At 48.5% G+C, this 13134-nt stretch overlaps 1 protein-coding gene across 1 annotated transcript in view; it reads left to right on the top strand.

The window, feature by feature from the left end:
• The first annotated feature begins 2776 nt into the window (after positions 1 to 2776).
• Positions 2777 to 13134, top strand: part of LOC106817949 (neuropeptide Y receptor-like) — a 26492-nt gene continuing 16134 nt past the window's right edge. Inside the window, exon 1 of the mRNA XM_014822654.1 lies at positions 2777 to 3532. Within this exon, the coding sequence (XP_014678140.1) occupies positions 2777 to 3532 (756 nt within the window). The remainder of the gene's footprint in view (positions 3533 to 13134) is intronic.

Raw genomic sequence — 13134 nt, 5'->3', positions numbered from 1 at the left:
CCGTTGCTAAAAGCCTGTATACTAATTACATACGGAATACTTCTTAATCAATCTTGACCGTGAGCTTTGCCTATATTCTAATACCACCGACAGACACGTTATCTTCTAATATCAATACCGATAATTACAGAGAGGCAGAAGGAGAGAGAGAAAGAGAGAGAGAGAGAGAGAGAGAGAGAGAGAGCGAGAGAGAGAGAGAGAGAGAGAGAGAGAGCGAAGAGAGAGAGAGAGAGAGAGAGAGAGAGAGAGAGAGGGAGAGAGAGATTAGACTAATGTGTTTGATGTTAGCGACGTCCATTACGCGTTCTCATAGCAACGAGATTATGCGTCAGTGCACGCGAGGGCCATTCGAAAAAGCAAGCATGTGGCAATCTCGTCTGAGAATTAATAGCGAGCGAATTTTCACGAAAACGATGGCGTGCGTGCTGTCATGTCGTGGAATCTTTCAATTTTGCAAATTTTTTTTCAGACGAAGGCGAGCAATGTGACTAGTTAGTGAACATTAGCTGACGTATGCGCTATTGCAATGATAACGACATAAGATTTAGTTGCGCTTTTACGTTTTTGCAATATATTAGGCTGTCTGTCTCGTCTACTTCTCTCTCACTCTCTCTCGTCTACTTCCCTCTCTCTCTCTCTCTCTCTTTATCCCTTCTCCCACTCTCTCTTGCTCTCTCTCTCGCGAGCGCTCTCTCTTTCGCGAGCGCTCTCTCTCTCCCTCTCTCTCATCTTCTCGTCTCGGCTGTGTCGTCTCGTCTCTCACCCTTCTCCGTCTCTCTCTCTCTCTCTCTCCGCCTTCCGCTCTCTCTCTGTCCCGCTACTACCGTACCTGGCCGCCTGCCAGTCGTCTCTCTCTCTATTTCTGCCTCTCTCTCTCTCGTCTATATATATAATATATATTGCTTTTAGTTAAGTTGAATTTATAAATGTATAAAAGCGAAATTTCGCCATGTCATGTGGATGCCATAATTAAGGCAACGGAATGAGCTAGCGTGCAACTGTACGGGGCGCGCATGGCAGGACCAGGCATTTTTGTATGCCTATAAACTTGACAAAAATGAGTTTTGTGCAACACAAAACTCATTTTCTGTCAATCCTGTCGCGCACAAAACTCAATTTTTGTGAACACAAAAAGCTCATTCTAATCAAACCGGTTCACAAAACTCATTTTGTAACACACAAAACTCATTCTGTGCGAACCGGTTCCACAAGAACTCATTTTGTAAAACAGCAAAACTCAATTGCTGTGGAACCGTTCACAAAACCTCCATTTAGTAAACACAAAAACTCAATTCTGTCGAACCGGTTCCACCAAACTCAATTTTGTAAACACAAAACTCATTCTGTCGAAACCGGTTCCACAAACTCGATTTGTTGGCCCAAATATACACCGCATGTAAGCCACACGGCCTACATTGGTTTCTTCTGACTAATGTACCTCTTACATGCGTGTGCATATTTGGGCAACAAAATCGAATTGAGTGCCCTGTCCTGGCATTGCGTACGGGGCGCGCATGCAGGACAGGGCTCAATTCTGTCCGAACCGGTTCCACAAAAACTCGATTTTGTTGCCCAATATGGCACAACGCATGTAAAGACAGGGCATACCATTAAGTCAGAAGAAACCAAGTGTTAGCCCTTGTTACATGTTGGCGCATACTTGGGCAACAAAATCGAGTTATTGTGGAACCGGTTCGAGCAGAATTGAGTTTTGTGTTTACAAAATTGAGTTTGTGGGTACAGGATTCGACAGAATTGAGTTTTGTGTTCATCAAAATTGAGTTTTGTGGACTGACGGGGCATATCGGGGCGCCAATGCAGGACAGGGTCAATTCTGTCGAACCGGTTCTCACAAAACTCGATTATTGTTGCCGAAATAATGGCACACGATGTAAGAAGGCTACCATTGTGAAGAAACGGCAATCGGTAGCCCTTCTTACATGCGTGTGGCCATATTTGGGCAACAAAGCGAGTTGTTGTGAACCGGTTCGACAGAATTGGAAGTTTTGTGTTTACAAATTGGTTCTGTGGAACGCGGTTTCGACATGAATTTGAGTTTTGTGGAAGCAGGATTGACAGAATTGAAAGTTTTGTGTTCACAAATTGAGTTTTGGTGGAAGCCGGATTGACAGATTGAGTTTTGTGTTTACAAATTGAGTTTTTGTGGTACAGGATTGACGAGAATTTGAGTTATGTGTTTACAAAATTGAGCTTTTGTGAGACAGAATTGAGTTTTGTTAGACAAAATTGAGCCCTGTCTTGCATGGCGCCCCGTACAACTTGATTTGATTTACTGTCGTTCCTAGGTTTGCTTGAAATGAGCAAATTGCTCACGGTCGCCACGAACATAAATACATTAATGAACAAATGAAATAACGTAATAAAATATGTAAACTAAACGCGTGCGCGCCCCCTCATGTGTGTGTGTGCGTGCGTGAGTGCGTGTGTGTGTGTGTCTGTGTGTGTTGTGTGCGTATGTATGTGTGTGTGTGTGTGTGTGTGTGTGTGTGTGTGTGTGTGTGTGTGTGTGTGCGCGCGTGTGCGCGTATGTGTGCGCGCGTGTGCGCGTATGTGTGCGCGTGCGAGTGTTTCTATGTATATGTTTTCACTTCTGATTTCACCACCAGCAGCAGCAACGCTGTATTCTCTCGCTATTTCTCTAATCTATATCGCTTCTCCTATATATCTTCTTTAACATCCCTCATCTATTTTCACCCGCAGGTCTAGCACGCCCACACTCCAACCCTCCGACCATCGACAACCAAAAACAACCAATATGGCGACAACGGCGGCGTTCCCGGCGAACGCGACGGCGACGAACGTCAGCAGCGCCCCCTACCCGTTCGCCGACGACGACCAAGCGATCCCGCCGGCGATGCAAGCCGTCATGGTGTTGATGTACACAGCCATCTGCGTGCTCGCTAGCGGAGGGAATGCCATCGTCTGCTATATCGTGATCGGCTACCAGCGCATGCGCACGACGACCAACTACTTCATTGTCAACCTCGCCGTCGGCGACATCCTCATGGCGTTGCTCTGCATCCCTTTCGACTTCGTCGCTAATCAGCTGCTGGACTACTGGCCGTTCGGCGACGCGCTTTGCCCGGTGGTCGGCTACGTACAAGCCGTCTCCGTCTTCCTCAGCGCTTACACGATGGTGGCCATCAGCCTGGACCGCTTCCACGCGATCGTGTACCCGCTCCGGCCGCGCCTGACCGGCGGTCAAGCGAAAGCCATCATCGGCATCGTCTGGTTGGTCTCGCTGGCCGTGCCCGTGCCGATAGCCGTCACCTCGACGGTGGTAACGTACGTGCGACGCGACGGCGCGCGAGGCGACCACTGCGAGGAAGATTGGTTGCCGCCAAAGGCGCAGAACGCCTACAGCTGGTCGCTAATGACGCTGCAGTACCTCGCGCCGTTGCTAGCGCTCAGCGTGACCTACTCGGTCATCTGCTATCACCTGTGGGGAAAGCGACCGCCGGGAGAAGCGGAGGACTCGAGGGACCAGCGGCTGGAGCGCTCCAAGCGAAAGGTAAGTGAAGGAGGCGGAGGAGAAGGGAGGGGAGTGGAGCGGAGGGGGAGGGGAGGAGAGAGGGGAAGGGAGGAGAGGTGAGGGAGGGGAGTGGAGCGAAAAGGGAGGGGAGGAGAGAGGGGAAGGGAGGAGAGGTGAGGGAGGCCGCCGTTGTCGGAAAAAAAGCAACGTGTAGGATTATTGCCCAGATACCCGAGAAAAATTTTGATGGGGGATGGGTTTCGATAGACAGGTTTTGCTTTTGTTGTTGCAAGTTGAGGCCCTAGTAACAACATCTTAAAAAAATAATCACCTTCTTTTTCATTGGCATTTCACGAGGGCAAAAGCATTTTGAGGGAAAAAGATTGTTTTGTTATAGATCGGATTGTCAGATTCTGTACATGCATCATTGAGAGGAAAACAAACGCAATTGGCCAGGTACAGGGAGAGAGGTAGAGAGGGAGAGCGATAGAGCGAGAGAGGGAGAGAGAGAGAAAGACGAAGAGAGAGAGAGAGAGAGAGAGTGAGATAGAGGGATGGAGAGAGACGTGGAGACCGCAAGTAGCCCTCAGAGCACAGACGAGACGCAGACAGCAAAGCAGATCACGCATAGAGGACGACCCGCAAAAGAGACGGATGGAAAAGAGAGCGAGAGCCACAACGAGAGAGAAAGAGAAGAGACGAGCTAGGAGAGGGATAGAAGAGAAGGGGAAGAGAGGGTAGAGAGAGGTTAGCTTGAGCGATATGATGCCTAAGAGCGCGAGAGACGAGAGCCGACAGACGAAGCAGAGAGCGGAGAGAGAGAAAGGAAGCGCGCGAGAGAAAGCAAGAAACCGCGAGGGAGAAGATTGACCGACTTGCAGAGAGCAGAGAGATTGAGAGAGAAGAGAGAGAGAGAGAGAGAGAGAGAGAGAGAGAGAGAGAGAGAAATCACTGTGATGTCATCTCTATCCAACTTCATACATGAGCGTCTTCCATGCATATGAAATGAGGTTATTATACGTTAGCTTTATGAAACGCCTACCTAAAAGCCTCTAAACGCAATACTCACATATTGCATAAATTGCGCCCATTTTACCAGACGGCCGTTGTCGGGAAAAAACAACGTGTAGTTAAGATAAAAAAATTATGCATTTTCGATAGACAGGTTTTGCTTTTGTTGTTGCAAGTTGATGTAACGAGGGCAAATGGCGATTGTGGTTACGTGTTCCGTCGGGCATTGTTGGTAAAACTAGTTACGCTTGAATATCTGTATGAAACTTTTGAAACTGCCATTAAATATTTTGCTAGCGAAAGCTTTTTTTTTAGCTAGAAGGTTTTGTAAAATGCACGCAGTTGTTGCGAATAAATTATCCGTGTGGAACGAATAGAGTATTAACGATGACAATATGGCTGCCATTATAACTTCGTCCTGTGTGTATATCAGCTTGTGTAAAACATAACATACACACACACCCCATTCGGTGCCCGACTCTTCGCCCACCAAAACCTCACTCCAATTCCACTTCACAATCTACCATTACTTTACCTCATACCATTTTTCACCAAACCCCAAATTCAACTCAAAACACTCACACACATCCACAAATGTTCCGATTCAGACACTTAAAACATTACTCGTTTATATCCACACACACACACACACACACCCGTACCAGATCACACGACACTGCGACTCACACCAACCCCAACTTACCAAGTCACCTCACCACCACCCAACAAAATTCTATTTTCGAAATAAACACACCTCACCAAGATTCCGTTTCTTCGTTTATGCAGGTCTTGTCCTGGACCCCTTGACCCCCACGGCCCACACCGACACACACCCAACACACACCAGTGCTACACGCCGCGCCACACTTTGTGGCCAGTATCCTGTTACTTTCCAAATTTACACACACAAACACAACACTATCACACATGGCACCACCATCTATGTGGGCCATCGTGAGACTGATGGTATAGGTACTACCACAACAACAACATTTAGCCGTCTCGCTACGCCGGCACAAACAACAGGCAAAGGATAACTCACACACGGAGGAAAACTATTGGAAGAAAATTATCGACGACCAAATATTAGAGGGGGAGTGTTGTCCCCACACACACGCACTACGACAGGAGCCGTACTCGAGAAATTTTCTGAGGGGGCAAAAGTGTATCCCGCATGCCCCTGTGCCTAAAGTTGCAATTTTCACATTTCTTATATTTAAGTAAATTTTCTTGATGATTAAGAAACCCATCGTTGTTCAATTCTCTATTTATTTGCTAAAAGTGTACCGAACTATCACATCGTCGACCCACAATTTAAAAGCATACTCTGAACATCTCTAGGGGGGGCAACCAGGCGTCGCGGAGGAAATTCTGTTAGGGGGGCAAAGGTACTCACACATGCCCCTGTCCACACAACGGCGACACAACGTTTCGGAGCCCATCTATACATTTCTTTAATTTAAAGTGGAATATTTCCTTTGGGATGGATTTAAGATAACCTTTTTGTCACATTCTATTCATATCCTTAATAAGTGTACAGTAATTTGTCCCGATTAAAGAGCATACTCCTGCAAAATCTCTAGGGGTGGGCAACTGCCCCTGGCCTGCCCCTGCCTCTACGGCCATTGGGCTGCGCGCGCGGCTCACACACACACACACACACCACACACACACACACACACACGCATGCGCCCACCCTGGCTGCCCCCCGCTGCTGCGTCGCGGACCCTGCGCAGTTTACCTGTGGATTGGCCGGAGAGGGTACCGATTCTATAAACAAAGGGGCAACAACCGGTGGCGCACGCCGCACGCAGAGGCATCATCGACATAAGAACAAATCGGCGGTAACTCAGCTTCGCGACTCGATCAGATATAAATAAATATGCATGGATTTTTCTGATCATCGGGGATATGCAATTGCTCAGAGAGTGCTCTCAGGCGAAAAAAATCTCGCAACCTCCCATCTTAATAGATTCGTGTTAGAGTATCCCAACGTGCATGCACAGGCAGGGATAGCGCGCTCCAGAAAAAACAATTTCCCGATGCTATCCCCCGCTCCCCCTCTAAAAAAACTTCCCAAAAACCATCAACGATTTATTTTCAGATATTTTTCTGGTTATGCGAAAATCTGTGTGTTTGACTATATAAGTTTTATTTTCGAGTAGAATAGATCGCTTAAATCGCAAGAGATAGTGTCGCCCCGACGAAGCGGCGTAAGTTTAGTACGCTTTCCGCCTGCACGCGCGTAAGAAAGAGGTGAGGTGTGTGAGCCAAAAGAGACTGAACGCCTGTTTAGCAGAAAAGCCGATTTATTCTTGATAGTAGATTAGGTAGAGCGGACAGCTTCTCGGTTTGGCGGCAGAGGTCTGGGTTACCATTGTTTAGTACACCCGATCATACTATGTACACCGTAAGCAGCACGCCTCATCCGGCCTCCGTGACAGACATTGAAGGCCTGCGAGCCCGTGAGTTACTGCACCGGATCTTCTAACAGTACGCTGTATTTCACTTATGATCGCACAGCCTTCTGCCCAGCTAACCCATCCAATACCACCGCCCCCGCATGTGTAGCGCAGAGGGCATGGACCGTCTCTACAGGACACAGATCCACTGCCACAATCCTTGTGTGCATATAGGTTCGCCAAACATATCACTCGATGCCTAGTCACTGAGCTATGAAGTTAGCAGCGCTACACAGCTAGCTATAGAGCCATGCAAGCTTTGCTTGTTTCTCAGCGCGTTTACGTTTGCGTGACTTCCCACACGCATTTTACACGACACGCGTAATGGCGCGTACATGTATATATATATATATATAGCATAATTGTTATGCCGTAATAGCTCTAGTTTGCCCGGAGCAAAATATCGATATATAGTCCGCAAGTAATATTTTCATCACGCGGGTAATAGGCGAGCGTCCATCGCGTGCGCGCGCGCGTGCGTGCGTGTGTGTGTGCGTGCGTGCGTGCGTGCGTGCATGCCAGTCAACCATACACGCGCACCGGCCATCGCAGTGATCTGCGCATGCGCGGGGTTTAATTCTTCGCCAGGGGGAACACAAACACGCTTATCCACACTCCTTCTCTACACTCCTTCTCTACACTCCTTCTCTACACTCCTGCTCTACACCTCGCTTCTTCTAATCACTCCTTCTTTACACTCCTGCTCTACACTCCTTCTCTACGTTTCTTCTCTACACTCCTTCTCTACACTCCTTCTCTACACTCCTTCTCTACACTCCTTCTCTACACTCCTGCTCGACGCTATTTCTCTACACGTTAATTCTTTCTCTACGCGCTCTTTCTTGACACGCTTCCACAGACGCCTTTCCTCATCAGCTTAACAATCTACTAGAACTGTAAATGGCGTGCTGAGGGGGGGGGGAGTGCGTGAGAAATAGGGAGGAAGAAAAGGTGGCGAGAGAGAAAGAAGAAACACATGATGATTGCATGCATTGCACGTGATGTCAAGTTACGTCGTCGGCGCGAGTCGGTCACGTGTTCGCTACGCGGGAAGCCATCATTAACGCGTACCTAGTTGTAGGTATTTCATGGATTCAGTAATCAGCATGGATTCGTCCCAGCGATGATAGCTTAGACCTTGGCGGAAAAGTGGACGCTGATTACAGTAATATCGGAAAGGTAGCCTGCGACACCACCAGCAGAGGTGCAGTTATTCTCCGCCACCCCCGTGATTTCCCGCAGGACCCGTATTGCGTCTTTTCGCGATAGAGCGAAATGCCAGTGTATATGTGTGTGTGGGGAGGCGTGTGTGTGTGTGTGTGTGTGTGTGTGTGTGTGTGCTGGTGTGCGCAGCGCCGCGCGCGTGTGTGTGTGTGTGTGTGTGTGTGTGTTGTGTGTGTTGTGTGGTGTGTGTGGTGTGGTGTGTGTGTGTGTGTGTGTGTGTGAAAGAAGGAGAGAGAGATAGAGAGAGAGGAAAGAGAGAGAGCGATAGATAGATGCAAAGAGAGATGGAGAGAGAGAGAAAAAGAGAGAAAGAGAGAGACACGAGAAGTGAGAGAGATAGATAGAGAGAGAAAGAGAAAGAGGGAGAGAGAGAGAGACAGACAGACAGACAGACAAAGAGCGAGAGAGAGAGAGAGAGAGAGAGAGAGAAAGAGAGAGTGCGAGAGAGCGAGAGAGCGAGAGAGAGAGAGCAGCAATGACAATCATAATCAGCCAGGTAAATCGAGTCGCTCGCAAACAAAAAAACTGCGAAAAAACAGTCACAGCTCATTCACGCGCGTTTTCTTCCCTAGAAAACGTTGACGGCGGCTCTCGTTTTTCTCTCATGCTCGTCTAGATGGCTTCCGTGACGGCACGGTCCTGCCGGGCGGCGGCACGGAGGAAGGGACGTGCGCGGGCAGCTAGGAGTTATAGTAAGGCGTTAGCGTTTAGCGCCGGTGAGGAATGCAAGGTCGGGGCGAACGCGGTCGCGAAGTCAGAGTTTTCTGCGCGTGCATTACATTAGGGGGCCTTTCTCGCCTCTGCCTCCTTTTCCCCCTGTCCACTTTCGCCCCAAAACCTCTTTCCTTCTCCCCCTCTCCCCCTGCATCCCACTATCCCCTTCTCCCCGCGCTTCCCCCCTCTCCGCGCTCTCCCCTCTCCCCACTCTGCTCGCCCTCTCCTTCTCTCCCCCTCCCCGCTTCTCTCCCTCTCCCACTCCTCCTTTCTCGCCCTTCTCTCTCTCTCTCGCCTCTTCGCTCTGCCTTCTCATCCTACTTTCCCCCTCTCCCCTTCTCTCCTCTCCTTCCCACTCTCCCCCTGCGTTCCCTCTCCCGCTCTCGCCCTCTCTTTCCTCTTCCCCTCTCCGCCTCTCCCCTCTCCCCCTCTCCCCTCTCCCCCTCTCCCCTCTCCACCCTCCCACCTTTCCCCTCTCTCCTTCTCTCTGGGGATATCTGCGAGCTGTGTGAAAGTAATGTGTTGTGATTATATTCCTTGATCCCGCGCACGCTGCAACAGACAGGTTAATCATACAATTAAGAGAGCCGAGAACAGCGGAGCTAGATAGATCAGATCGATAGATAGAGAAGAGAGATAACAGACAGACGAGAGACAGACAGGAGAGAGAGAGAGAGATGAGAGAGGAGAGAGAGAGAGAGAGAGAGAGCGAGATCGATAGATAAATAAGATAAATAGATTAGATAGATAGATAGATAGATAGAATAGATAGATAGATAGATTAGATATGATAGATAGATAGATAGATAGATAGACTAGAGAATAGATAAGATATGATAGATAGATAGATAGATAGATAGATAGATAGATAGATAAATAAATATGATTAGATAGATAGATATATTGATAGTTAGATTAGATCAGATAGATAGACTACGATAGATAGGTAGATAGATAGATAGATAGATTAGATAGATAGATAGATGATAGATAGATAGATAGCTAGATAGATAGATAGATAGATAGCTAGATAGATAGATAGATAGATTAGATAGATAGATAGATCAGATAAGATAGATAGATAGATAGATAGATCGATAGATAGATAGATAGATAGATTAGATAGATAGATAGATAGATTAGATAGATAGATAGATAGATAGATAGGATAGATAGATAGATAGCTAGATCAGATAGATAGCTAGATATGATAGATAGACAGATAGATATCATAGAATAGATAGATAGACAGACTGAGAGGCGAGAGCGCGAGAGCGAGAATAGGGGGAGGGAAGGAATATCTTAGATAGCGAGAGAGCGAGAACGAAGAGAGAGAGAGATGGGAGGGGGAAGAGATAGATTAGATAGAGAAAGAAAGAACAGAGAGAGCGCGCTAGAGAGAGAGCAGCGAGAAAGAAGACGAGAGAGAAAGACAGAAGACAGCAGCACAGAGAGAGCGTGTGCTGGAACTTCATCAATCAGAGCAAGCGCTTTCTCTTGCTACGTCGACTCCTCTCCTTAATTACACGCATTAGCATGCAGCAGCGCGTGCGGAGTTCGCCCATATTAAGTGCAACAGCGTATACCAACACTGGGCTAAGAAGATGAAGGCCAATCATGAAGTCGCGGGGGCTTCCCACGTCATAGTGCATGTCGCTTGTACGCGAGCATCTCATAAAGATGCCGCCACGCACGGCCCGCGGCGTCGTCATTGTCGCTGAGCGACTACGCGATGAGATGATGACGATCGAAAAAGCGACGAAAGAAATGGACGAAGCGATCATATAGTTGGTTTGTTTGCACGGCGCGAGTGGGGGGTTTTTTCGGTTTTCTTGAGCCCGATCATCTGTGCGTAATAATAAATAAAGATTACTCGCGCTTAAGAAGGGAAGGAAGATTCCGTAATATTTGTCGCGCCATGCGTATAAAAGACTTCTGCAGGGCTTTGTACTGGTTTTTTTACAAAAAAGAAAGAACAACAAAGAATGCGGCTCTGCGTCGATATTACGAAAATCGCGTCAGGGGTGAATTTTCGGTGGCGCGGTTGAGGCTTGGCGTGCCGGCAAGGGGCACGCTGTAGCGACGAGGGGGATAAATTCTACTCGCGGGTAGTATCGTGTTGATTAATTGGCTGAATTGCCGTTATCCATCGCTTTTCATCTCTGGCGTGCCTGGCAGGCCGCGGGGGAGGGCCAATGCATAATTAACGCCCCGGGAGGGGGAGGGGAAGGCAGAGGAAAGATGAATCGGTAGTTACATGTATATCGACGCGAGCGCGCGTGGGGCAGACGTCCCAATACAGCCGATGGGAGGTGTGTGTGTGTGTGTGTGTGTGTGTGGGTTGTGTGTCGTGTGTGTGTGTGTGTGTGTGTGTGTGTATGTGTGTTTTTGCTACTGCCGCGGATATTATAATTAATAAGTTCGTAAATCGAATCAGGAAATGGCAAAATGATACGATAGTTCTCATATATTCAATCTCGGCAGGCTATAATGTCCTAGCGTTGATAATGCGTAATTAATGATATTATCCACAGCGGTGGCGTAGAATAATACGCGCACAGCGTGTTTTAGATTCACATTACAAACGTGCACATATTGCGTGGCGGCGTCAGGTACGCGGCGAGCAAAGATGCACGCACCCGCAGCGCCGCGCATGCACGCACGCACGGAGATAGAGAGAGCAACGGAGCGGAGAGAGAGAGGGCAATAGAAAGAGAGAGAGCGTGCAATAGAGCGCGAGAGAGAGCGAGAGAGAGAGGGGCGAGCGAGAGAGAGAGAGGGCGGAGCGAGAGAGAGAGAGGGCGAGCGAGACAGCGAGAGACAGGAGAGAGAGAGAGCGAGAGAGAAGCGAGCGAAGAGAGAGAGAGAAGAGAGAGAGATAACGCGCGCGAGAGTGAAAGTGAGTGTGAGAGGTTGAGAGAGTCCAGGGAAAGCAGACGGCGCGTGCTAGCATGCGGTGATGATGTAACTATGTCACTATATATAACAGGCAAAGAGAGGAAAAATGGCGAATGCAGGCATCGGCATTGCATTACATCCACCATGCTCACTACATTTTCTACTTCGCGAAACTTATAGGCGCAAATAGTGAGTTTGCGTGTACAATTCATCTTTACTATATCTTCTATCTATCTATCTTATCTAACTTATATAATATATATATATTTATATATTATTATATATAATATTATATAATCGGATGTATAGTGGCATACATGGGTGCCTACATGTATATATTGTATATATATATAATACACTATATGTGAAGGGGTTGCGGCGCCGCGTACTCCTCCTCTCCTCCCTGCTCCCTTCCTCTCCTTTCCTCTCTCTCTCCTCTCCCCTGCCTTCCTTCTTTCTCCTCCTTTTCGTGCCTGCCTTCCTCCTCTCTCCTGCCTCTCTCCTCCTGCTCCCCTCCTCTGCCTCCTCACCGCTCTCCTCCTTCCTATCTCATCCTCCTCTCTTCTTTCTTTCGGGATAACCTAATATCCTACTGCGTTAAGCATCCTCCGACTTTGTCTACGCGTCGGCAGCTTGGCTTTCAAGGATTCACATGTTTAATGATGGTATGGCTTCCGGGGCAACAGCATGCGGCTGCTGCTGCGCCTGCTGCGGCGGTGCTGCTGCTGCTGCTGCTGTGCTGCTGCTGCTGCGGCTGCTGCTAACTACTGACTACTACTTTGCTTCTGCTTTCTGCTGCTGCTTGCTGCTGCTGCGCTGTTTGCACTGCTGCTGCCTGGCTAGGCTGCGGGAGTGGGCAGGGGGTACTCTGAGCGCCAATATAAGTGGTTCTTATTGGATGCGTGCGCGTCGTGGAGGCCCTCCTGACGAGTATATATACGGGTTGAGTGTGCCCTAGACAGACGCAGATGGAATAAAGTTAGGCAAGAAGAAGACGATAAAGAGAAAGGGGGGTTAAGGGGACAGAAAGAGAGAGAGAGAGAGAGAGAGAGAGAGAGAGAGAGAGAGAGAGGGAGAGAGAAAGAACGAGCAGAGGTAAGAGAAAGCGTATGCACAGGGCGCTCACACGCCACACATGTTACAGGAAACAACACACACACACACAGCACACACCACACACAGCAGACACACACACAGCACACAGCACACACACAACAACACACACACACACAGCGCCGACACCAGGCACACACACGCTACACGAACACACCGGGTGCACACACACCATACACACACACAGCACACACGACAAGGTCACACACACACAGCACG

The sequence above is a fragment of the Priapulus caudatus genome, unplaced genomic scaffold (genome assembly GCF_000485595.1).
Source record: "Priapulus caudatus unplaced genomic scaffold, Priapulus_caudatus-5.0.1 Scaffold1942, whole genome shotgun sequence".
In the NCBI taxonomy this organism is placed as follows: Eukaryota; Metazoa; Priapulida; class Priapulimorpha; order Priapulimorphida; family Priapulidae; genus Priapulus; species Priapulus caudatus.
The sequence above is the reverse complement of the archived record's forward strand: the minus strand, read 5'-3'. Positions and strand labels throughout refer to the sequence as shown.